The sequence below is a fragment of the Capricornis sumatraensis genome, chromosome 18, assembly GCF_032405125.1.
Source record: "Capricornis sumatraensis isolate serow.1 chromosome 18, serow.2, whole genome shotgun sequence".
In the NCBI taxonomy this organism is placed as follows: Eukaryota; Metazoa; Chordata; class Mammalia; order Artiodactyla; family Bovidae; genus Capricornis; species Capricornis sumatraensis.
In genome coordinates, this window is record NC_091086.1 from 60,077,278 (window position 1) to 60,103,433 (window position 26,156).

At 36.2% G+C, this 26,156-nt stretch overlaps 1 protein-coding gene across 4 annotated transcripts in view; it reads left to right on the top strand.

The window, feature by feature from the left end:
• CDH18 (cadherin 18) overlaps positions 1 to 26,156 on the top strand; it is a 411,562-nt gene that overhangs the window by 94,041 nt on the left and 291,365 nt on the right. For all 4 annotated transcript variants that reach the window (XM_068990438.1, XM_068990439.1, XM_068990440.1 and 1 more), the window contains exon 2: positions 17,478 to 17,772. In XM_068990438.1, the coding sequence (XP_068846539.1) occupies positions 17,478 to 17,772 (295 nt within the window). The remainder of the gene's footprint in view (positions 1 to 17,477; positions 17,773 to 26,156) is intronic.

The window sequence follows — 26,156 nt, forward strand, 5'->3', positions numbered from 1 at the left end:
TGGACTCTAAACTTTTCCTTGTGGATTTTCACTGTGATTTCAAGATACTGCTTTTCAAGACTACTGTGGAGTTGAGGGAAGCAGGGAGGATGTAAATAGGGCACATTGTGTGTGCTAAGTTGCTTCAGTTGTGTCTGACTCTTTGTGACCCTATGGATTGTGGCCCACCAGGCTCCTCTGTCCATGAGTTTCTCCAGACAAGAATACTGGAGTGGTTGCTATGCCCTCCTCCAGGGGATCTTCCCAATCCAGGGTTCAAACCTCAGTCTCTTAAATCTCTGGCATTGGCAGGGTGATTCTTTACCACTAGCAGCTACCTGGGAAGTCCATAGGATGCATTGTAACAGCATTTCACTGCTCACATAAAGATTCAGCTGTTTTTCTTGTTTACAATCCCCTTGGAATGCTGCAAGTCACTGGTTAATTTCCGGAGCCCTAAAAAAGTTGATTATTACAACTTTTTGTCAGCATTCCCATTGCCTTTATGGAGGAGAAAATTTTAGTGGTCCTTCACCATTTTTGCTGATGTCTGCAGTGTATTTGTATGTAATATAATGAATGACTTTGGTAATGTTGGTTTTGTTCCTACTTTGTCTTGTTTGGTTTTGTTCTCTTACATTCCTTTCTTCCTTTTCTTGTTTATTTCATTTTTTGATAATTCTGCCTAATTCTTATATTGAGGTTTTGAGTCCTGGATTACTTTACTAATTTGTATTTTTTTTTCTAGTGTCAAACATTCATTCACAATGTATAAGAGTCTATTTGAAATCAGTATTGTACCAATTCACATCTGACACTTCGTGTTTGCTACACTGCCCACTTCGTGCATGACGCTTCTGGCTTTTGAACTTTCACTTCATGCTTCAAACTTTGCCCTCACAAATGCAGTATTTTATGACTATGTCTATTCAAGGGGAAACGTGCAGTAGGAGAGCTGTGACTGCATTTTGTTCAGGGTCTTACTGAAGACCACATTGGAAGATGGTCTGCAGTAGTAACTCCTCCCAGGGGACTGCTCCCAAGGAGTAGCAGAGAAGCCAGGATATATATAACTTTTGGCTAGGCAGTATATGCAGCCACACATCATCTCAGAAACAGAGTTACAAACGTAGACGATGAATTTATGGTTACCGGGGCTAATAGGGGAAAGGGATAAATTGGAAGACTGGGATTTATGCTGATGACTTTAAAATATGCACCGCATGAAAGTTATGATTTAAGTTTCATTTGGGGTAAAATGAAGACGATAACCCAGGGGACAGCTTTTCATATAGCTCTGAGACACTGCTCCAAAGAGATAGGGAAGAAGGTAAGTATGTATGTGATTTGGGTGAAGGGGGAGTACATATAATTAAGCATATATGTTTTTACAGAAGTTTTCTGCTAGTCTTGTGAAGTTTACTGCTAGTAACAAGGAGAAGACATTAACATTGACGGTTTTAGTAATTTTCTAGATATGAGGAAATGCAAGAATTGGGCTTATCAAATCTTCTCCTGAAAATACCTATCTGAGGGTCCATTATACTGGTTTTTCCCAGAGCACAGAGTGCCTCATTCTTGCTGTCCACCCTGAACTACTTTCAGTGGGTATTGAAAATCAACAGCTGCATCAACACATGATTTAATCCCTTAGAGGTAGATGGCACTTGTCAATTTGTAATTGACAACATATATACACTACTTTATAAAAGAAATAACTGAAAGGATCTACTGTATATCAAAAGGAACTCTTCAATACTCTATAATCGTCTATATGAAGAAAAAATTAAAAAAAAAGAGTGGATGTGTGTATGTATAACAATCACTTTTCTGTACATCTGAAGCTAACACAACATTGCAAATCAGCTATACTCTAAATATTAAAAAAGTATGCTATACCAATTGACCCTCTTTAATTAATAGAGAATTCTTTGTCCCTCTCATATTCAACTTGTGAAATATTTTGATCTTTGCCAATCTGATGCATGAATTAACAAAGAACAGATATCTCAGGTAATGTTTTCATGAGTTTCAATATATGAAGATGTGCAAAAATTTGAGTTCAGTAAAATTCTTCCTGACATATACATGTAACTATCTAAGGGGCCTGTTTTTCCAAAGGACAAAATGCCTCACCCTGTTTTTAATCCTGAGTCCCTTTCAGGATGCAGTGTTCATCAGCGGCTGTAGTGGCAAATGACTTAATCCTTATAGAACTAGGTGGTGAGTCACATACTTTGTTTTACAACAGTATAATAATATTTATCTACCCATTCCATTTATTTCTACTTCTGTCATACTGTTTAGTCAGATAGCCTTATAAAACCCATCTTACAGTGTTATTAATCTTGCTTTAAATAGTCAGTTGTTTAAATTGAGTTTTTAAGTGTTTTTGAAAATATTTACCTCTCCACTGTGCACTTTTAGATCTTGTCATTTCTTCCTATTAAACCAAGTTTCCTCTTGGCATTATTTTAATATCTTGACTTTCTTTTGTAACTTGGTAATTTCTTTATTTTTCTATTTATATACAGTAATATATCAGGAACTTATTTATGAAAATTTCAATAATATTTCATTCTTTGATGATATTCATTGAAAAAAGATATATTGGGTACTAGAAACTTGAAAATGAATGAAATGTGGCTCTTGCACTCAATGAGAGTCACATAAAGTGGGGAATGTCATTGGAAAAATGTGATGAGTGCTGAAAGACAGATAAGCAAAGCGTTCTTGGCATCACAAAGGAATGGCAGCTTATTTGGGTGAAAAATTCAAAGAAAACTTCACGAAACATAAGAAACTACTAATCTCTGGGTAGATAAATAGAAAATGTCCAGTTTGAAATGGATCTAGTGTGGACAGTCTGACTTTTTTGGAGGCAGATTGTCTACTTGAGTTTGACTGAAATTCTGTGTCCATGGTGAAGTGAGAAAAGATCAATTTGGACACACCAACGGAAGCCAGATGGAGAGACGTTCCATTTGAAGGCTGTGGGGCCCTCTCAAGTGGTTTATGTGGATAATGATCAAATTCAGATTTTATAAATAACACACTGAACTGTACTGTGAATACTACTTTGATAGATGAGAAAGAGATCATAGGAGCACTTGGGGATAATAGCAAAAATCTAAGAGAATGTAAGAGTGTGAATTACTCAGTAGTAACTATGATGTAGAGTAGAGGGTGAGGGGTGGGAGATTTTAAGGAGATGAAATCAAAAGCTTTTAGAAAGTTCAAATCAGGAGAAATGAAGAAAGAAATCAACATTAACACACACAGTTCCTTTTGAGTGACAGGATAGTAGGTCAGCTCTTGTTATTCAATCTGATGATAAACATAATAGGAGAAACAGAATGAGTTCAGGCTTGTAACTGAGCAACTTGGATTTTATGGTTCAAAAATTTCTGAATAACATTTCTATCCTTAGCAAGCTTAACTATGAGGAAAATTTGTGTGCAACTGAAGACTGCAGTTTTTATTTCAACATGCAGATTATATGAGCTTAGCTCATATGTAGTAACTCCAAATTCCAGCACAGAAAAATAGCAAGACAGCTTGTATTGTATTCCTCATCAATCCTCAATCCACAATGTGTTCCATTAAGGAAACTTCACTATTCCCACTTTTCAATTTCCAGAAAGTGAAAGTGAAGTCGCTCAGTCGTGTCCGACTCTTTGCCACCCGTGGACTGTAGCCCACCAAGCTCCTCCGTCCACGGGATTCTCCAGGCAAGAATCCTGGAGTGGGTTGCCGTTTCCTTCTCCAGGGGATCTTCCCAACACAGGGATCAAACCCAGGTCTCCCACATTGCTGGCAGATGCTTTAACCTCTGCACCACCAGGGAAGCCTAGAATTTTGAATTTCCAGAGTGAACAATTAATGTTTGAGTTTTCATTGTCTCTTGTGTTATCATGTTCTTAGATTGGCCCTTTCCTTAAAAATATGTTATTCAGTTAACATATTCAATAACAATAAATTATATAACAAAACAATAAACTGTTTAAATAACAATAAACAATATTCAATAATGCTTGCTGACCTTAGAACAATTTCTGTTGAGTGATAAGGTTAAATGTGCAAATGATTAAAGATAAACTTGATGAGAATTTTTTTTAAAATCTTGAAAAACTTTCATCCTTTTATAGAAATGTGGAAATATAGCTATAAATTGAGAGTCACTTGCTTTTTCCTATGAGAAACTTCTCAACGAGAGAAAGGTAGTTCAACTCATGTCTTTGTTAAAATATTGACTACTATGTGAGTCTGATGATCTTTCTTGGTCATGCACTAAAAAAAATTATAATGGTAGATTCTATATGATTTGTCTCAGCATACAGTTTGGTACATATATATATATATATATATAGTGGGGTTGCATTTTTTTTTCATTTAATTACATCAAATTAACTTTGGTTTTTAACTTTGAATAAACATAAGGCCAGAGGGAGAGCTAAATACAGATATAGAGATTATAGAGGTTAGGTGAGGGGCATATGAGATGGGAGGATACATATCCTAAAATTTCAGATGGACAAGACATGTAGGCAATTACGAGTAAGCTTTACCTAGCAATACTGGGCTGTGCTTAGTTGTTCAGTTGTGTCCGACTCTTTGTGACCCCATCAACTGTATCCCACCAGGCCCCTCTGTCCATGGAGATTCTCCAGGCAAGAATACTGGAGTAGGTTGCCATGCCCTCCTCCAAGGGATCTTCCCAACCCAGGGATTGAACCCAGGTCTCCCACATTGCAGGCAGATTGTTTACCATCTGAGCCACAAGGGAAGCCCACACCTGGGCAGCTCAATACTATATCCTGAGAAATGTGGCTAAATTCAGGACAGAATTTTACACCCTGAGGCATGGCCAGAAGAATGATCGGATTCTTAAGCATCTTAAAATGAGAAACACACAAAGATTAGAGGCTATTCACGGAGCTGAAGTGGTACCTGAGATTTTCTAATGATTCTTAACTGTGTGAAGAAAGGGCTACAGTGTTTTATAACTTTTCCTCATAATTGGCCTAAATAAAACTCAGAATCCTTGTTTAATAATAGCAGTGACACTTATACTAAAAAGTAATGGATACTCATTCAATAAATCAAAACTGAAAGATATATAAAGAAAATTGACTAGTTTACGGCAGTATAACTTCTTTTTCTGACTTCCCTCAAGATACCTGGATTATATTTTTCTATGTTAATAAACTGAAATATATAATATTTATTGTTTTGTTTTTATTTATACTTTTTATCTAAATAAGATGTTATCTTGCATATTATTCCACAATATAATTTCTCTCAATGAAAAACAAATTATGGATAGTTCTTCAAAGCTAATTATCCATATTTTTATTTTAATGATAATTTATAATTTGTAAAACAATGTCCCTCCAGCTGAAGCTTTAGATATTTTTTTTCTTCTAAGATAGTCAATAATTATTATTTTCATATAGCTATCCATATACACAGGTGCTTAATTTTCCCCAACCACAGGGCACTAACCAGCTTTATTGATTTCTCTTTCTTGATATATTTCTGGTTCCTCTGCCTTTTGAATTTCAAAACCCTATGGGTTTCAGTCCATCAGTCCTTCCTTTTTGTTGTTTTTTTTTCTCTATGGTCTGTAAGATGTAGTGGAGAAAGAACAGGCTATCCACTCCAGTGTTCTTGGGCTTCCCTCGTGGCTGAGCTGGTGAAGAATCGGCCTGCAATGCAGGAGACCTGGGTTCAATCCCTGGGTTGGGAAGATCCCCTGGAAAAGGGAAAGACTACTCACTCCAGTATTCTGGCCTGAAGAAGTCCATGAACTATAATCAACATCTTGGTTGACTGCAACTTCTTGCTTTTATTAACTATAGCTTAAGATGTAACATCTGTGCTTCACTTCTCCATTCAATTATACCTCATATTCTCTCTCTGTCTCTTTTTTTTTTTTTTTAGGAAATATTTGCTCTTTTACCTTCCTTCATTCTTTCCAGCACTACTGAAATGATTGACATATGACATTTCATAAGTTGTAGGTATACAGCTTGTTAATTTATACAATTATATATCCCTAGCTAAATCCTCCATTCTGTCATATAATTATCATTTCCTTTCTGTGGTGAGAATATGTGAGATCTATTCTTTTAGTATCTTTCAAGTATTACTAGGCTATTACTAGCTATAATCACTATGTCATACCTTAGACTCTCCAAACTGTATTCATCTTATCGATGGAGGTTTGTACTCTTTGACCAACATCTCTTTTCCCTCACCTCTCAGTTCCTGGTAACTACCACTCTAGTCTGTTTCTATGACTTCAGCTTCTGTAGATCTTACATATAAGTGATATCAAACAATATGTGTTTAGTATCTCAGGTATTGTGAATGAAACTGCAATGAACTTGGGATTGTCAATATAGCATCAAGATTCAGTTTCATTTCTTTTCTTATATATATATATACATACATATATATATACCCAGAATGATAATTTCTAGATAATATTGGAGTTCTATATTTAATTTTTAAGGAAACTATACTGTTTTCCATAGTGAGTGTAACAAACTATATTCCCCCCAATGGTGCTAAAGTGCTTCTTTTTCTCCACATTCTCACCAATACTTATCTCTAATCTTTTTGATGATAACTGTTCTAATAGATGTGAGGTAATATTTCACTGTATTTTTGATTTGCATTTCCCTAATGATTAATGACACTGAGTACCGTTTTATGTACTTCTTGGGCATTTGTATGTCATCTTTGGAAGAACGCCTTCAGTTCCACTGGCCATTTTTGAAATGGATTGGTTTCTTTTTCATGGTTGAGTTATATTAGCTCTTTTGCACATTTTTGATGTTAACACTTTACCAAAGGTACGATTTGCAAGTACTTCCTCCTATTCCCTAGGTTGCCTCTTCATTTTGTGGATGGTTTTGTTTACTGTGCAGAAGTTTTTCCATTTGATATAGCCCTACTTCCTTACTTTGCTTTTGCTTTTTTTAAAAAATATTATTTTGGTATTGTTTACTTCACTTTCAAAATATATTCATGATCGCACCATTTTTTACCACCTTCACTACCGTCCTTGGTCTGTGCTGTTATCATCAGTCATCTTGTTAGTGCGGTAGCTTTCTATCAGTTATCCTAGCTTTCACTTTGGTTCCTGTTTCCTATTCTCAATAATGAAGCCAGCAGAATCCTTTTTAGATGAAAGTTGACACTCTACTGTCCTAACTATTCAGTTTCTCCATATGTCATTCAATTGCCCTGCATAATCTCCCTTCCAGTTAATTCTCTGATTTCTTTTCCACTACCATCCTCTTTGCCTGTGCTACTCTGGTCACACTGGCCTCCTCCTGGTTTCTGGAATATGCTAATAATATTCCTATTTGATGCTTTCATTCTTTGTTACCCTGCCTGGAATACTTTTGCATGAAATATAAATTTGGACATCTCCCTTTCCTTCTTTCAGAATTGCTAAAATATCATCTTTTTAATATGCCTTACCTGATTCCTTTATTAATTTCTCATTGTGCTATTAAGAAATCACCACCCAACTAGTGATAGCTTATGGTGAACAGTGTCAGATTCGTGATCTCTGAAAGAGAGAATTTCATTTTGGAACCAAAGATATGGCTTCACTCACTTAGAGCTTTGTGTGGCAAAAGATTTATTACAGTGAAAAAGGGACAGAGAAAGATTCTGTCATAGACATCAGAAGAGGGCAAAGGGTACCCCACTTGCTAGTCTTATCAAAGCCTTATATACTTTTTCAATTGGTTACTAACAATAGAAATGTCTAACAAGACCCACTTCAAAGCATAGATCTTAAGATAACAGGATTAGTCAGAAGGCTCCTGTTAAGAAGACGAAACATGTCCTTGAGCTAGATACGTTGTTGTTATAAAATTATTAGTACAGAGCTTAAGGAAAAACATACCCTTGAAGAAGTTTGTGTTGTTTTGTTGTGTAATTATTAGCTTTGGGCTTAAAGAAAGTTAAGGAGATGGCACCCCACTCCAGTGCTCTTGCCTGGCAAATCCCATGGACAGAGGAGCCTGATAGGCTGCAGTCCATGGGGTCACGAAGAGTCGGACATGACTAAGCGACTTCCCTTTTCCTTTCCCTAAAGAAAGTTAATCTTAGAAGAAATAGATTACATAACAATTCAGAGCTTAAGAAAAAATATGTCTTACATAAACAAGACATAAAGGAATGTGGAAAAAAAAAGTTTATACCTTTTTCCTCCTTGGACTCTTTATCAACCTACCTAAGAATGAACTCCATCACTAGGGGGTTAAAACAACACAGATTTTTTTCCTGAAGTCAGAAAGTGAAACTGAAAATCACTCAGTCCTGTCTGACTCTTTGCAACCCCATGGACTGTAGTCCATGAAATTCTCTAGGCCAGAATACTGGAGTGGGTAGCCTTTCCCTTCTCCAGGGGTTCTTCCCAACCCAGGGATCAAACCCATGTCTCCTGCATAGCAGGCACATTCTTTACTGCTGAGCCACAAGGGAAGCCCTAAAGTCAGAAGGTCAATATAATTCCCATGGCACTAAAATAACAGCTTAGACAGAGCTTCATTCCTTCTGTAGGCTCTGGGGAAGAATTCCTTTTCTTGGCTTTTCCTTCTTATAGAGACATTACTTGGGACTTCAACAAGTCTCTTACATTTCAGACCCAGCAATGAGGCACTGAATACTTCTCACACTTCCTTTTCTCTCTCTCTCTCACCTACCTAGAATGGATTCCTCCCTATTAAGAAGCCACGTGTCATATTAGTCCATCTAAAGAAATTAAGGGGATTTCCTTATCTCAAAAGACCTCAGATTCAATCATATTTGTGAATTTCTTTTTCTTTAAAAGCAATATATTCAGAGTTTCCCAGAATAAAGACATATGTTGAAGGATAAATAATCCACCTACCAAATTTAATATCACTTTAATATCATGACTTCTGTGTACCACCTGATCTCTTCTGATATTACTGTTTCTTTACTTTTTCTCTGTTTCCTTATTAAGTGTGATTCGTGCATATGGTATATTGCCATGTTTTCTGCTTAATGTCTGCTTTTCCCCAATGGAATGAATGTAGGCACTACCCAGACAGAAATCTCTGCCTCCTTGTTCAGTGATAGATTACGTACTGAGTACCGTGACTGATCCATGGTGGATCAGTTCAGTTCAGTTCAATTCAGTCGCTCAGTCGTGTCCGGCTCTTTGCGACCCCATGAATCGCAGCATGCCAGGCCTCCCTGTCCATCACCAACTCCATCGAGTCAGTGATGCCATCCAGCCATCTCATCCTCTGTCGTCCCCTTCTCCTCCTGCCCCCAGTCCCTCCCAGCATCAGAGTCTTTTCCAATGAGGCAACTCTTCGCATGAGGTGGCCAAAGTACTGGAGTTTCAGCTTTAGCATCATTCCTTCCAAAGAAATCCCAGGGCTGATCTCCTTCAGAATGGACTGATTGGATCTCCTTGCAGTCCAAGGGACTCTCAAGAGTCTCCTCCAACACCACAGTTCAAAAGCATCAATTTTTCGGCACTCAGCCTTCTTCACAGTCCAACTCTCACATCCATACATGACCACAGGAAAAACCATAGCCTTGACTAGACAGACCTTAGTTAGCAAAGTAATGTCTCTGCTTTTGAATATACTATCTAGGTTGGTCATAACTTTCCTTCCAAAGAGTAAGTGTCTTTTAATTTCATGGCTGAAATCACCATCTGCAGTGATTTTGGAGCCCAAAAAAATAAAGTCTGACACTGTTTCCACTGTTTCCCATCTATTTCCCATGAAGTGATGGGAGTTTCAAAAATTTTTTTTTCCAATTAAAAAACTCCTAAAAATGACTGATGGATGAAACAATAATCTTAGATTTTATTGTCAGATGACATTGCCAAAGGAACGAAGTCGTTCACACTTCCATTATCTTTCTCCTCCCTCACTTCTGTATACAATTACTGTTTTCTTGCCTGAGAAAAAGGTGCTTAAATGAATAGTTTAAATGGAGATGAAATCATAACACATTTGAGAGTGTGAGCAGTGGTTTAGGTGGGTAATTTTATGGAATTGTATTAATGTTTAGTATACCTTGAGGTTTGTTTGTTTGTTTGTTTTCTCTTTAAAAGCAGATGACAGAGCCACCCTTTTCTCAGCTAGATTTTTTTATTATTTTTTTAACTTTTTATTTTTTTGGAATATAACTGATTACTGGGGCTCAGTGGTAAAGAATCCACCTGCCAGTGCAGGAGATATGTGTTCTAATGCCTGGGTTGGAAAGATCTCCTGGAGAAGGAAGTGGCTACCAAGTCTAGTATTCTTGCCTGGAAAACCCCATGGACAGAGGAACCTGGCAGGCTACAGTCCATGGAGCTGCAAAGAGTCAGGTACAACTTAGTGACTAAATAGCAACAACATACCTGGTTAACATGTTATGATACTTTCAGGTGGAGATCGAAAGGTCTTAGGCATACATATACATGTATCTGTTCTCCTCCAAACTTCCTTCCCATCCAGGCTGGCACATAACATTGAGCAAAGTTCCCTGTGCTATACGGTAAGTCCTTGTTGGTTACCCATTTTCAGCATAGCAGTTCTCAACTAGATATTGGCACTATTGATTGGCACTATTGGCACTATAAATATTGATTAGAAGATAAAAGAAGACATTAAATCTGATAGGGAATATGTCTTCTGGTGCCCTATGTTTCTCATTTTAATTCTAATCAATTGGTCACTTATTGAGGCTACGCTGTGATTAACAGTGAAATTCTCAACCCATGAGTGTATTCTGCAGTGGCCAAATATTTGGCACACTGAATGGATCTCTCTGAACGAGAGCTGATGGGCATGGGATTCTGACAACTTCCAACTTTAGAGATATTTTGTAGTTTTTCATCTTGTGTGCTAATACCCCTGATCTGGGATTCAGGGGGAGGGGATATAATAGTTTAAACGTGTGTTCCTTTTTGCTCCTTTCCTCCTCCTCTTTTTCATTTACTAGTTTTCTTTTCTAAAAATACCAATAAAACAGTCAAAAGCTAGAAAGTAAAATTCAATCATGAAATCTTTGTGTGTATGCAAGGACGTTGGATGTTTCTAGTTAAACAAATGCAATCCTTATTTTTTTATGCTCATCTAATTTCTTAACCTTTAATTGATTAACACTAGTTTTGTGGTTGAACAAAATACTTTACTGACACTGCATTTAGCAGAACTTTTTACATAATGAATTGGTGAATGATTAAATCTGATGATTATGTAATCTTTTGTTGTTGTTGTTGTATGAAGAGACTGATGTGTTAATTACCAATAGTAATTAATATGTATGGTAAAAACATAGTTGATATGTTTCTTCTTTGCATCAATCACTTATTAAGAGTTCAATTGATTTTTGTTTTATCTGCTTATGGTTTAAAATAAATATAACATTTCCTGGAATGAGAGATACACAGTAAGTTTTAATGACATGTCTTTCCTATGACCCTTACATAGGTCTAACATTATATCACCTGTATTTTATGTGCTGGAAAAATGATTATAATGAAATCACTGTATAATATTTCTGACTCTTTCTGATTTCTACTGGAATATTGTAAATACAAACTTCCTATTCATAAAAATACATATACTATATAGTTCAAATTATCATATTTTAAGTCAGTGGACAAGCCACTTTCAAAATTAATTGTTCTGACACTATCATCTTCTTAACCTTTTAAAGTTATTTTTCCCCAAAGGATAGAATATTATCTCAGCGAGGAATTCTGCATTAGAAAGAAAGTTATAAATGTTTAGGTCCCATTCAAATGTGGTCCAGGGTGAATAAATAGTTTTCTGAGAGAAACTCACGTGAGTCATGTTAGCTTTCTAAGTGCTATAGGTTACTCCTTAACACTAAGGAAGAGACAGTTTATTAAAGGAATACCAGAGAAGAGTTCATTTTGCTTCACTTGGGTGATTGTGTTTCCTTTTCTTTTCTTTCTTCCTTCTTGTCCTTTTACTGTTCTTTAAAGAACAACTAATTAACTCTATGTTATTATGTGATCAGATACACAAGGAAATTTTATTCTTGCTTTAGGACAGTATAATAGCTCTCTTTTAGCATAAAAATATCACTCACTTTGGAAAATCTCATGATTCTATAAGTATATTCCCATCACTATGGGTTATGTAAGACCCTTCTACTATTCTCTTTGTAGGATTATTGAACTATGTATGACTAAAATCATCAACTTTATTTTCCAATTTTTAAAAAATATTTTAATGGGAAAAAGATGGAATCTCTCAATATAGTAGCTAGCTAAACTTACAATGCAATATTTCAAAAAAAAGTGGTAGTTGCTCAGTCATATCCAGTTCTTTATGATCCCATGGACTGTAGCCTGCCAGGCTCTCCGTCCATGGAATTTTCCAGGCAAGAATGCTAGAGTGGGTTGTAATTGCATTCTGCAGGGGATCTTCCTGACCCACGGATCAAACTCAGGTCTCCTGCATTGCAGGCAGATTCTTTACCATCTGAGCCACCAGGGAAGCATCCAGAGCATTCCTACTTCATGACTCTTTTTCTAGTTCCTTTCACTTGATGTCTCATTGCTGCCCACCCTCAAAGATAATACATTTCTATTCTGATTATCAGTGTAACCTAATCATCTGTATCTAAGAGCTTTCTCTTCCTGACTTAAGATTTCTATACCTCTTTTTTTTTTTACTTCTACCTCTTCTACACTCATTACTCTTCAGCCATTTCATTAGAAATATTCATTCATTCATTGTTTTTTGCCTTATAAAGCCTAATATAAAACCTGTGTTCTTCCAGAATCTTAAAGCCTACTTGTTAAGCAAAACAAGACAATGTAAGCAGTGTGTCCCCTAATTTCTGTTGGAGTGTATGTTGTAAACAAAAATGAATTTTTAAGAATAGGTTGACTAAAGAAGAGGTAATCCTGAGGGTGGATCACTTTGTGGGTTCACAAATAATTCTCATTATAGACTTGAAAAGTATTTATTGATTGACCTACTGCTACTGTGATGGATTTCCATTAGTGTTACATGGAAACTATTATTTAAGGCCAGATGAGAAATTTTAAAAATCCATTGAATAAGTGATCATCTCCATTAGTAAAACACTCAAACCACAATGAGATGCCATTTCACACCAGTCAGAATGGCTGCAATCCAAAAGTCTACAAGCAATAAATGCTGGAGAGGGTGTGGAGAAAAGGGAACCCTCTTACACTGTTGGTGGGAATGCAAGCTAGTACAGCCACTATGGAGAACAGTGTGGAGATTCCTTAAAAAACTGGAAATTGAACTGCTTTATGACCCATCAATCCCACTGCTTGGCATACACACCAAGGAAACCAGAATTGAAAGAGACACGTGTACCCCAATGTTCATCGCACCACTGTTTATAATAGCCAGAGCATGGAAACAACCTAGATGTCCATCAGCAGATGAATGAATAAGAAAGCTGTGATACGTATACACAATGGAGTATTACTCAGCCATTAAAAAGAATACATTTGAATCCGTTCTAATGAGTTGGATGAAACTGGAGCCGATTATACAGAGTGAAGTAAGCCAGAAAGAAAAACACCAATACAGTATACTAACGCATATATATGGAATTTAGAAAGATGGTAATGATAACCCTGTATGCGAGACAGCAAAAGAGACACAGATGTATAGAACAGACTTTTGGACTCTGTGGGAGAGGGAGAGGGTGGGATGATTTGGGAGAATGGCATTGAAACATGTATACTATCGTGTAAGAAATGAATCACCAGTCTAGGTTCGATACAGGATATAGCATGTTTGGGGCTGGTGCACTGGGATGACCCAGAGAGATGATATGGGGAGAGAGGTGGGAGGGGGGTTCAGGATTGGGAACTCATGTACATCCGTGGTGGATTCATGTCAATGTATTGCAAACCAATATAGTATTGTAAAGTAAAATTTAAAAATAAATAAATAAAATAGAGTCACAGATATAGAAAGCAAATTTATGCTTACCAGGGAATAAAGAGGGGAGGGATAAATTAGGAGAACAGAATTGACATACACTACTATATATAAAATAGATAACTAGTAAGAACCTACTGTATAGAACAGGAAACTCCACTTAATGATCTGTAATGACTCATATTATGAGTCTGACACTGTTTCCACTGTTTTCCCATTTATGTGCCATGAAGTGATGGGACCAAATGTTGTGATCTTAATTTTCTGAATGTTGAGCTTTAAATCAACTTTTTCACTCTCCTCTTTCACTTTCATCAAGAGGCTCTTTAGTTCTTCTTCAGTTTCTGCCATAAGGGTAGTGTCATCTGCCTTCCTGAGGTTATTGATATTTCTCCGGGCAATCTTGATTCCAGCTTGTGCTAATTCCAACCCAGTATTTCTCATGATGTAGTCTGATATAAGTTAAATAAGCAGGGTGACAATATACAGCCTTGATGTACTCCTTTTCCTATTTGGAGCCAGTCTGTTGTTTCATGTCCAGTTTTAACTGTTGCTTCCTGACCTGCATATAGGTTTCTCAAGAGGCAGGTCAGGTGGTCTGCTAAATCAACTATACTAAAAAAAAAAAAATAACAATAATTTTAAAAAAGTAAAATACTCAAGCTAAATATTATCAATTTATGTAATGCATTTTTATAATATTTCAGTGTACCTTTGAATGTGTTGTATAACAATATCAATACTGCTAAGTAAGGAAATCAGTCCTAAATATTCATTGGAAGGACTGATGCTGAGGCTGAAACTCCAATACTTTGGCCACCTGATGCAAAGAACTGACTCCTTGTAAAAGACCCTGATGCTAGGAAAGTTTGAAGGCAAGATGAGAAGGGGACAACAGAGGGTGAGATGGTTGGATGGCATCACCCAACTCAATGGACATGAGTTTGAACAAGTTCCCGGAGGTGATGATGGACAGGAAAGCCTGGAGTGCTGCAGTCCATGGGATCACAAAAAATCAGAAACGACTGAGTAACTGAACTGAACTGAAGTTATAATTCACTGGCTACTGCACATTGTGAGGGCTTCCCAGGTGGCACTAGTGGTGAAGAACCCACCTGCCAATGCAAGGACTAAGAGATGCAGGTTTGATCCCTGGGTCTTGAAGACCCCCTGGAGAAGGGTATGGCAACCCAGTCCAGTTTTCTTGCCTGTAGTATCCCATGGACAGAGGAGCCTGGTGGATCACAGTCCATAAGGTCCCAAGGAATAAGACAGCTAAAGCAACTTAGCACACACTGCACATTTACTATCTAGTTAAACATAACTTCTGAAAAATTTATGCCAAGTGCTATGTTAACTCTCAAAACTTTGTAAATGTGGAGTTAGATTCAAGTGTTAAAATCTAAAGCCATAAGTTTGCTGGCATTTATCTTTAATTGAATTATTTATCATAATCCATATAAAGCATAGAGCATATAAAATTTTAACAGATGCTTTAGATTGACAGCTTTACTACTTTTACATACTTCTGTTGCTGGTCTATGTCCATATGCCTATTCAAAAAATACATATAGTTAACTGCAATGTGATCCTTTCTTCCCAAACTAAATAATTTCAAATTAAACACTCTAAAAATGTAAAATAGCATGTGATAATATCCTAGAGTCAATTTTCACCGTTGTCATATCTTTCAATAGTTAGTTGTTAGAAGGTTTAACCGTTTCTGTCAGTGTTTTTAATTAGTCATATTTATTATATATAGATTTATAATCCATACACAATATAGCAATAGCTATTAAAATGACTTCACCTTTTGTTAATTTAATACCATGCATGTTCCAGAAAATGTTTTAAAAACATTTGTTCAGAGAATTTGGGCCTTTACTTTGCTGTGTTTTAGTCATGGATAGACGTAAAATTGGAGAATATGAAACAGACTGCTCAATCGATATTTTGTAGATGTATGATGCTTAAATGCTAATTTTCTTCTTGTAGGTGCTAAAATGATGTAAAGAAATATACATAAATGAATAAATTCATTTTCATGCATGCCTACAACTGTCTCCACACAACTCAGTCTCCTGCTTCTTTTAGTAGTTAATTTACTAATGAAGTGTGAATCTTTGAAAGCTGTGTTTTTTTATATTCTGCTATTGTAGTTTTATTCCTTTTTAGAAAAACTCCAAAAAATCAGTTTGAAAAAGATTTAATTTGTTGAATCTAACTGAGTGTTGCCTATCAAAATTTTATCCCTGATTATGTCTTATGTGTTTTCAAGAAATAAGTACAGTTTTTCCTGATGTACTGTTGTTTATGTTTCAGACCCCTTCATTTTCCTGTTGAAATAGTCCTTTCCTTATATTATCTTTTTTCTGTATTTTATCTTTAAAAATGTCTTCTAAGAGTTCGGGGAGTTTAACATAAACCTCGAAAATTTTTACTTTGGCTACAAACCAAAATGCTATGTGAACAAGGTTATATATTTTCAGTGTTTCAGAGTGTCAGAAATGTGCAAAAGGTGAGTAGTTGAGGTTATGTGACCAAAAAGGTTTCATGTGAAGGATAACTGTTCAGATCTCTTGGGAGAAACAATTTTTCAAGTATGTGTTTGAGATTTAAGAAAATACTGTGGATGTTCTTAGCTAGAAATATAGCAATGCTATTCATAGAAATATTAACTGAACTTTGATGTTATAAATAATAGCCATTGTGTGAATTATATGTAGTTTAAAAGCATTTGCCAATATTTAAATGATAAAAGAGTTTTTAATTATCTTAATGTACATTATTTATCTTTCTTATTGAAGACCTCTGTTGAAATATTACTCCTATAATGTCTTTTCAAAGAAAATTCAATCATTTTAGTTTTATAAGTGAGATTTATTAGTGTATCTCAATTAAAAATCAGGGCCTACTTACTGATTACATCTATACTGCCATTTAAATTTTGAGTGTAAAGTTTCATAATTTTTCAAGAAAGAAGGTTTTTTCTTTTTTAAATTTAGCAATCTGAAAGATATTTGTTTTTCCAAATTATAAAATTAACATTTCTGTGATAAATAAGTGTCCATTTTGTGGAAATTTTAATAAATAATTTGAATCTCAACTTTACTGTAGTATTTTTTTAACTTTAATATTGAAATATAATGGCAAGCAGTTAATTATTTATTTTTTTTAAATTCTCTGTGGAAATATGGAAGACAACTGTGATTTACTGGTAGTTTCTTTCACAATTTTATTCTATATAGGTAGCAAAACATTAATTTAGTAGAATGACAGCAAGGGTTATTCTTTTAATAAGTATTGCTCATTAATATTTCTTCAATAATTACATCTCTTAGAACATAATAAAATATCCCTATTTATACCAAATAGAGAAAAACTGCAAATAAACATTATTTGAGCGACACCTAGGACACTGGAGAGAAAAAAAAGGTCATAACCAAATTAAGTATTAAATTATAGATAGGCAATTTTCAGAGAACACCATGTAAGATTGGAATATAATATTATATTAAATTTTTCCATCTTTGTCTACAGCTGCACTCCAATTCTGACAAAGGTGATGGGTCTGTCAAGTACATCCTTACTGGAGAAGGTGCTGGGACTATTTTTATCATTGATGATACCACGGGTGACATCCACTCAACAAAAAGCCTAGACAGGGAGCAGAAGACCCACTATGTACTTCATGCGCAGGCTATTGACAGACGAACAAACAAGCCCCTTGAGCCTGAATCTGAGTTTATCATCAAAGTGCAAGACATCAATGACAATGCTCCAAAGTTCACAGATGGACCATACATTGTAACTGTGCCTGAAATGTCAGATATGGGTAAGATAAATCATTTTTATATTTTGGAAGTTAATATATTTTTGAAGATCTAAAATTAATATTTTGAAGACTAATATTTAAGTATTTGGAGGGGTGTGAAGAAATTTGAAGAAATTCCTAACATTTTAATAATTTCCTATGGCCTAAAGTTTTCAGGAATATTTCTGCTAGCTGTTCTAGTATTTATTAAAACTAATTTCTGAAGTTGTTAGTGTAAGTAACAACTTGATCTCAAGGAAAAACCATTCATACATGATAAAATACTCTGCAATTCTTGCTTAATTGGTGTAATTTTTTTTTTTACCATATCAACACAATCAGTGACAGTTTGTGTCAATATTTACAGTATAATTTTGGAAATCTATTGCTATGTCTTTTCAACTTTCAAGTTATGATCAAATTATAATAGGACTGATAGTACAAGCAATATTTACATTAATCAATAAAATTAGCAGATACCCTTAAGCAGTTGCATCCTTTATTTTAAACTATATGACAACCATGTGAAATATTTTAAATGCCACATTAAAGCTATACAAACTGGTATACAGTATGTAAGTAATTTTCCCAAGTTCTTTTCTGAATTGCCATGAAGAAATTGACCCCAGTCTCTCCTGAATACAGAGCCTACACTGTATTTGATAAGTCATGATAGAGATTTCCAATCTTCTGGTGATTTCTGAAGCCTAGCTATTTTATTTTATTTTTATCTAAAGATGAATTTCCTAAATATAATAAAAATAAAGTTCAACTATAATGAAAATCTTTTCATTACCTCTGCGAGGCCTTAAGTTTGGATTTAGAAAATATATTTTGAGTACATGTTTTATATACTTAAGTTTATATTTACGAGTATTGAATTAGGTTATTATAGTCACTAACAAAATCACTCTGTGCAAATGGATATTGTATATATATATATATTTAAACTTGGAAAATATTTACACTTTTATTGCGATATAATTGATATGCAGCACTTATGAATTGAAGATGAACAACATGATAACTTAACTTACATCTGTTTGAAATGATTCTGCAATATGTTTTTTTAACATCCTTTGTCTCATATATGTAAAGTTTTTTAATGGGAGATTGCAATTTCTTTTGTTTTCCCAAATCCAGTCTATTTTAATTCTCCTGAGATTAGCAGATAGCTCCTTAAGCTGTGAGGGAATCAGGTTAGAAAGAGAGACTCAGTTTTCCTTCTTAAACAGAATCTCGGGGGGAAAATAAATTGCCAAATGGACTCCCCAGAGACGAGAGTAAAATGCAGGGTCTAGTCTCAGAGAGCCGGTGGAAAGGACTCAAAGACACTCAGACTCACCGGTCTCTTAAGAAAGTTGAAGAGAATTCCCTGGTGGTCCAGTCATTAGAACTCCACACTTTCATTACCACGAGCTTAAATTTAGTTGCTGGTTAGTGAACTAAGATCCCACAAGCTGCAAGGAATACCTCCCCCGCCCCGCCCACACACACACAATGCTAAGAAACTCAACACCATTATTTCTGGCAGGTGAAAGTTCGTGAAAAAACTCCAGAAGACACTTTCTTCTGGAGGCTTGTCAAGGGATTGATAGCACATTTGCCAATCATCTCCTTACAGAAGCAAAGAGCTCTGTGACTCCATCACTTGTGAGAATGTCACTGGTAAGGTACTGCCAGGGGCCACGTAAGAACCCCAGGTAGCACACTGGAAACTGACCATCACTCTGAGGGCCAGAGCACCAAAGAAGAAAACAGGCACAGCAGTCATTACCAAAAAAGAATATTGAACACTAGGTAATCAGAGCATTTGTGTTTTAAGGACATTGCAGAGAGATTCCTATAACTCAAAGCCATGTTTTCTACAATAAATAAAAAACAGAAAATCAATACGTACATTGTGGCACATAGGGTCACTGATAAGACCCAAATTGTTTTCCTGGAACTTAAGAACTTCCAAGACTGGAAGAAGGAGCTAAAAATCAGAGAACGAAAATACAAATATATGGAAATTGTGAGAAATAGATGAGACTTAGAGGATATATTAACTAGACATAGTGTGGGAATAACATATGTTCTCAGAATGCAAGAAACAGCAGATGAAGGAGAGGAACAGTAACTTTTTTTTTTTTTTTAACATTTAGGTGTAGAATATACAGAATTTACAAGTTGAATAAACTTTCTGAATTGCAGGGTTAATTGGAAAAGAATCAAACTTAGTTGGATGCTGGCAGTTTTCCTAAAGCCTATGAATGAAGAAAAAATTATATATACTTCAGATTTTTAAAAGTTACTTGCTAGGAAAAGATATTTTCACAGCATATTTTTCACTTGAAATACTGGATTGTGGTTAATAATTTAATACCATTGTCAGCCTTCAGAGAAAAGACTGAACATGAAATCCTTCACTCAATCAAAAACATGATATATCTGTTAGCATGAAAGAAATATGTAGAAAGGAATCCAGAAAGTATATCATCCTGCTATCTTTTTAAGAATTTTTTTGGCTGCACCACACCGCATGGGAGATCTTAGTTCCCTGACCAGGGATCAAACCCACATCTCCTGCACTGGAAGTGTGAAGTTTTAACCATTGAACCACCAGGGTAGTCCATATCCTCCAACTTTATCTAGAGAAATGCTTGGGAAAATAGTTGACATAGAAAATAGTTGAAATCAATCAAAACAGAGATCAAAAAGCCAAAGAAAATAATAAGAGGAGAAAAAAGTTATTATAAGTGCAATCTAATATATATACCTGTGTGTGAACACAGTTAAATCTAATTGAGTACATGTGAGCATCGTGAATGATACTGGGCTTTTAGGAATCATGAAGCCTGAAGAAATCATTGCAGCAAAGGCTGAAGGACTTAGGAGCAAGCCAAAACATTTCAGCCCTCATCTAAGACTTGGAGAGAAGGGTAGGAATGGGCAATACTAGTATAGCTGACCCTTGAGCGACACAGGTGTGAACTGCACAAGTCCCCTTATAGGAACCTTCTATACGAGGGCCAACTGTAACAAGTTACATATGGTTTTTGACTGCAGGAGGGAAGTTGGTGTTTTGAATCCCCAAATTGTTCCAAGATCAACTATATTTTTAAGTTCTCTTATAGAGACAAGCCTGGTTGAAGGAGAAAAGTTAATGCCTGAAAGTACTGGGGAAAAAGGACAAAGCAGACGAGGCTTTCAGTCTGTCTTGTACCATGGGTCCAGGCATAATTTCTGGTGAAACAGTATGGCAAGCTATAGGCTGAATATTGGAAATCATATTGTGTGTGTATGTGTGTGTTTTTGAACTTATTGTGGAAAAATAAACACATAAAACATCATAATAGCATCTACTGCACACTGTAATATGAACATATAGAAAGTGATATGGAGGTTAGCATAGTAAAGAATTTGCTTTACATTGTGGGCTTAAGAATAAGTGATATTTGCACTGCCTCTGATTTTAGAAATAAATACACAAAAAGAACCACAAAATAGCTAGTAATATGGTACAAAAGGGACCAGCAAACCATGACAGTGGACACAAATCCAGCCTGCTGTTTTTGTTTGTTTGTTTGTTTCTATTTTGTTGTGGTAAAAGTCACATAATATAAAACATACTATTTTAACCATGTTTAATCGTACAGTTCAGAGGCAATAAGTACATTCACATCGTTGTGCAGCACTCACCATCATGGATCCCTTGACTTTATTACCTTCCTAAACTGGAATGTGGGACTTCCCAGGTAGCACAGTGGAACCTGGCAATGCAAGAGACGTGAGAAATGAGGGTTCAATCCCTGAGTGGGAAAGATCCGCTGGAGGAGGAAATGACGGCCCCCTCCAGTATTCTTGCCTTGGAAACCCTATGGACAGAGGAGCCTGGAGGGCTACAGTCTCGGGCATCACAAAGAGTCAGACAAGACTGAGCACAGAAGCAAAACTGGAACTCTGTCCTCATTAGACACTAATTCCCCATTTGCCCCCCTGACTCCTGCACCCAGCCCCTGGCATCTGCCAATGTACTTTCTGACTCTATGAATTTGACAGTTCTAGGTACCTCATAAAAGTGAAATCAAATAGAATGTGTGTGTACCCAATGCATATTGGAATGCATTTTTTAAGATTAACTTAATATATGTTTTCCAAGCAGATTCTACCTTCTTTTTTCCCCTTGTGCTATACAGTAGGTTCTCATGGTCTGTTTTTGTAAACAAAATTTTATTAGAACAAATCTGTACCCATTCATTTAAATCTTGCCTATGATAGTCTAGGTACTGTGGTAGCAGAGCCATAGTTGCAGCCAACATATGGCTCACCGAGCCTGAAACATTTCCTGTGTTGCTTATTACAAGAAAAGTTTGCTGGTCTCTAATGTAAGAGGTTTTACGGAATAAGCTTGGAGGCAGGAGGAGCGATCAGAAGAGAGTGTTGTTCTCTAATACTCTTGATAGATATGGCATTTGCCGCAAGGAAAGGGTGGGGTGATTTGAGAGAATAGCATTGAAACATATATATTGTCATATGTAAAATAGTCAAGGATTTGCTGTTTGATACTGGGCACCCAAAGCTGGTACTCTTTGACAACCTAGATGAGTGAGATGGGGAGGGAAGTAGGAGGGAGGTTCAAGAGGTAGCGGACTTATGAATACCTGATGCTAATTAATGTTGATGTATGGCAGAAACCATCACAAAACTGTAAAGTACTTATCCTCTAATTAAAAATGAAAATTTAAAGAATATGCCATTTGATACAAACAATAGAATCATGCTTCTTCCCTTTAGGTAAATGATGTTAGTTATTTAATATTCGGCCTCTCTTTCCCTACAGTTTGGTTAGGTTGACACTATGCAGAATTAAATGTCCATTTACTACAATTTTTTTTTCACCTAAAAATGACCATGTGATGTAATTCTAAATAGTAGAATGTTAAGTGGAGGCCAGTAGGTGGAACTTTCAGGAAAGATACAGGCTTCCTGCCAAAAAGACACACCTGGCACGGATATTTTACCCATTGCCATTTTCCTTGTTGCCTAAAGCAGATGTGGTCTCAAAATACATCAGCCACTTGCAACCATAAAGATGAAAGCCTATTGCTAAGTGAGATGGATCAGAAAGATAAAAGGGCCCGAAAGGATGATCCATCTCAGAACTGATGCTCCAGACCTGGTCTGTGACTCCCAAGAGCTTCCTTAAGAAAGTAAATCTTGTCTTTTTATGTTATCGAGTTGGATTTCAGATGTACGCAGCTGTATTCAGTCTGAATTGGTACTCAGACAAATTCTCGGTTTTAACATGAAGCCAGGAGCCTGGCAGGCTGCAGTCCCTGGTGTCACAAAGAGTCAGACCCAGCTGAGCAACTAAGCACAGCACACAGCACAGTAGCTAAAGAATTGAATCTAATACTGAATACAAAGGAATGGCAAGAAAGATTTTAGCATCACAGAACAATGATGGGGCTAATACAATATAGTTGTATTAAGTTGCTTGATTTGGAAATGATGTATAAAATCATTCCTGTTTACCATCTCTACTGTATAATTGTGATGCGAGATGATTTTGCTGGGGCAGCACTTTTTCTTTCTGTCTATGGTGAAGCTAATAATTGATTTCAGATAACTAAATCTTGCTTCCTATCAACTACAGAAATGACTGACTCCATAAAGTTTTGATCAGTGGATCAAAACAGATAGAGGTTTTGAATGCTGACTTTGAGATTTGCAGAAAATCAAAAGTTGATTACTACAAAATATCCAGTTAGGTTTGTTGAAGTCTGAGACCACATGAGGCCACAGCAGTTGTGATAAGGATCATTGAAAACAACTCCAAGGAATATTTATTGAGCACTTACTATGTATCTGACATTGCATGTCATTCGTAATGATTCCATGCTTGTATCATCTTGAGGTCAGCATTACAAATTATTCTTGTTTTACAGAGGATAAAACTAATAATGTAGAATTAATTAATTTCCCCAAGATCACAGGGTTAGTAAGAAGTACAAATGGAAGAGATGTCTAAGCTTCAGCTTTTGAGTTCCTGTTTTCAATACAGTTTAAAAAACACAAAATCTAGATCAAGCTATTTGTGGAATAATTATAACAAGGAAAAGTGTGTTCCAAGATCCATACAGTTTACTGGGCCAGAGGTAAGGATCCCCTTCTTAATTCACTGGAATAGATTTGACATTATTATAATGTTCCTCTTGTTCAAGAGATAGCATTTTGTGATGGTTACAATCCCTGGGTTGGGAATATTCCCTGGAGAAGAAAATGGCAACCCATTCCAGTATTCTTGCCTGGGAAATCCCATGGACAGAGGAGCCTACAGTCCATGGGGTTACAGAGTCACACACGACTTAGCGACTAAACAACATCAGCATACCATACAAAGGAAAATTCATCCAATATTGCCTGGAAATAAAAAATAAAAGAATAGCTATTCATTTATACCCAAATTTAATCCCTAGAGGGTCCAATAAGGGAATGCTTTTTTAACATGAATCCCTCTCACAACCCCAAAATACATACATCAGAGATAGTGTGGGGAAAGAAGTACTGTGGAGAAAGAAAAAGCTCCAGGTAGCTGAAAAACCTTAATAACCCAAATGGTGTGGACAGTGAGGTGAATGGAATAGTCCAGGGCCACTTTCTGTGTGGAAAGTATCTGTATGAACTGAGCTAAGGAGTGGAGTTCAGACTAGGCATGGTTACAGTGTTGGGTGATGTGACACTGTGTTTTCCCCAACACTTAACAACAATATAGATGGTAAATAAATCTGTAATTAAGGTATATAAAACTGAAACATTCAATATGCTTATAAAAATCAGTTCAGTTCAGTTCAGTCGCTCAGTCATGCCCGACTCTTTGCGACCCCTTGAATCACATCACTCCGGGCCTCCCTGTCCATCACCAACTCTCAGAGTTTACTCAAACTCATGTCCATTGAGTCGATGATGCCATCCAGCCATCTCATCCTCTGTCGTCCCCTTCTCCTCCTGCCCCCAAACCCTCCTATCATCATAGTCTTTTCCAATGAGTCAACTGTTCTCATGAAGTGGCCAAAGTACTGGAGTTTCAGCTTCAGCATCAGTCATTCCAATGAATACCCAGGACTGATCTCCTTCAGAATGGACTGGTTGGATCTCCTTGCAGTCCAAGGGACTCTCAAGAGTCTTCTCCAACACCACAGTTTAAAAGCATAAATTCTTTGGCACTCAGCTTTCTTCACAGTCCAACTCTCATGTCCATACATGGCCACTGGAAAAACCATAGCCTTGACTATATGGACCTTAGTTGGCAAAGTAATGTCTCTGCTTTTGAATATGTTATCTAGGTTGGTCATAACTTTTCTTCCAAGGAGTAAGTCTTTTAATTTCACGGCTGCAATCACCATCTGCAGTGATTTTGGAGCCCCGCAAAATAAAGTCTGACAACTGCTTCCACTGTTTCCCCATCTATGTTCCGTGAAGTGATGGGACCAGATGCCATGATCTAGCTTATAAAAATGCAACCTCTGAAAAGTAAAACAAACAAATGTGATGAAGGATTTTTAATGTAAGATATGAATCCAATAGTCAGTAAGAAATAAGATATGAATTTAAATGAATAAACAGTTGAAAATAAAGATATCAAATAATTATGTTAACTCTAATAAGATGAAAGATAATAAGCTAAAATACAAACACATAGGGCAGAGAAAGTACTAAGTTTCCTTACATAAGAAACTGTTTCGGGCTTCCCTGGTATCTCAGAGGGTAAAGAATTCCCCTACAGTATGGCAGAACTGGGTTCGATCCCTGGGTTGGGAAGATCCCCTGGAGGAGGACATGGCAACCCACTTTAGTATTCTTGCTTGGAGAATCTCCATGGACAGAAGAATCTGGTGGGCTATACAGTCCATGGGGTCACACAGAGTCAGACACGAATGAGCAACTGAGTACAACAAAAGGAACTGTTTCAATAATAAGAAAAATGCACTATAATCAAATGAGCATGGGGAAATTACATTAGCAGGAGATTCATAGGAAAATAAATGTTAATTGTATTAAAACATTTCAGATTTCACTAGGAATTTAAAAAGCTCAAAGGAGAAAGAGATAGCAATGTTTGCCTATCCAGTGTGCAAATTTGATAATTCACAAAATTATTAGCGTGCAGAACTATTAGCAGAAATGTTGATTTCCATAGTTTTTTGGCGGGTAGTTTGGCAATATCTATCAAAATTTTTAAAAGAACATAAATTTATAATAGACTCTTTTATAGATATACTGACATGGATATCTAAAGTTGTATGTTGAAAGTTGCCCATTGCAGTATTGTTCACAGAGGTGAAAAGTAGAAAACATACTTAAAGTACAGTGAAGTTCTCAAATTATTCTTCATACAGTGATACCCTAGGCAGGCTTAA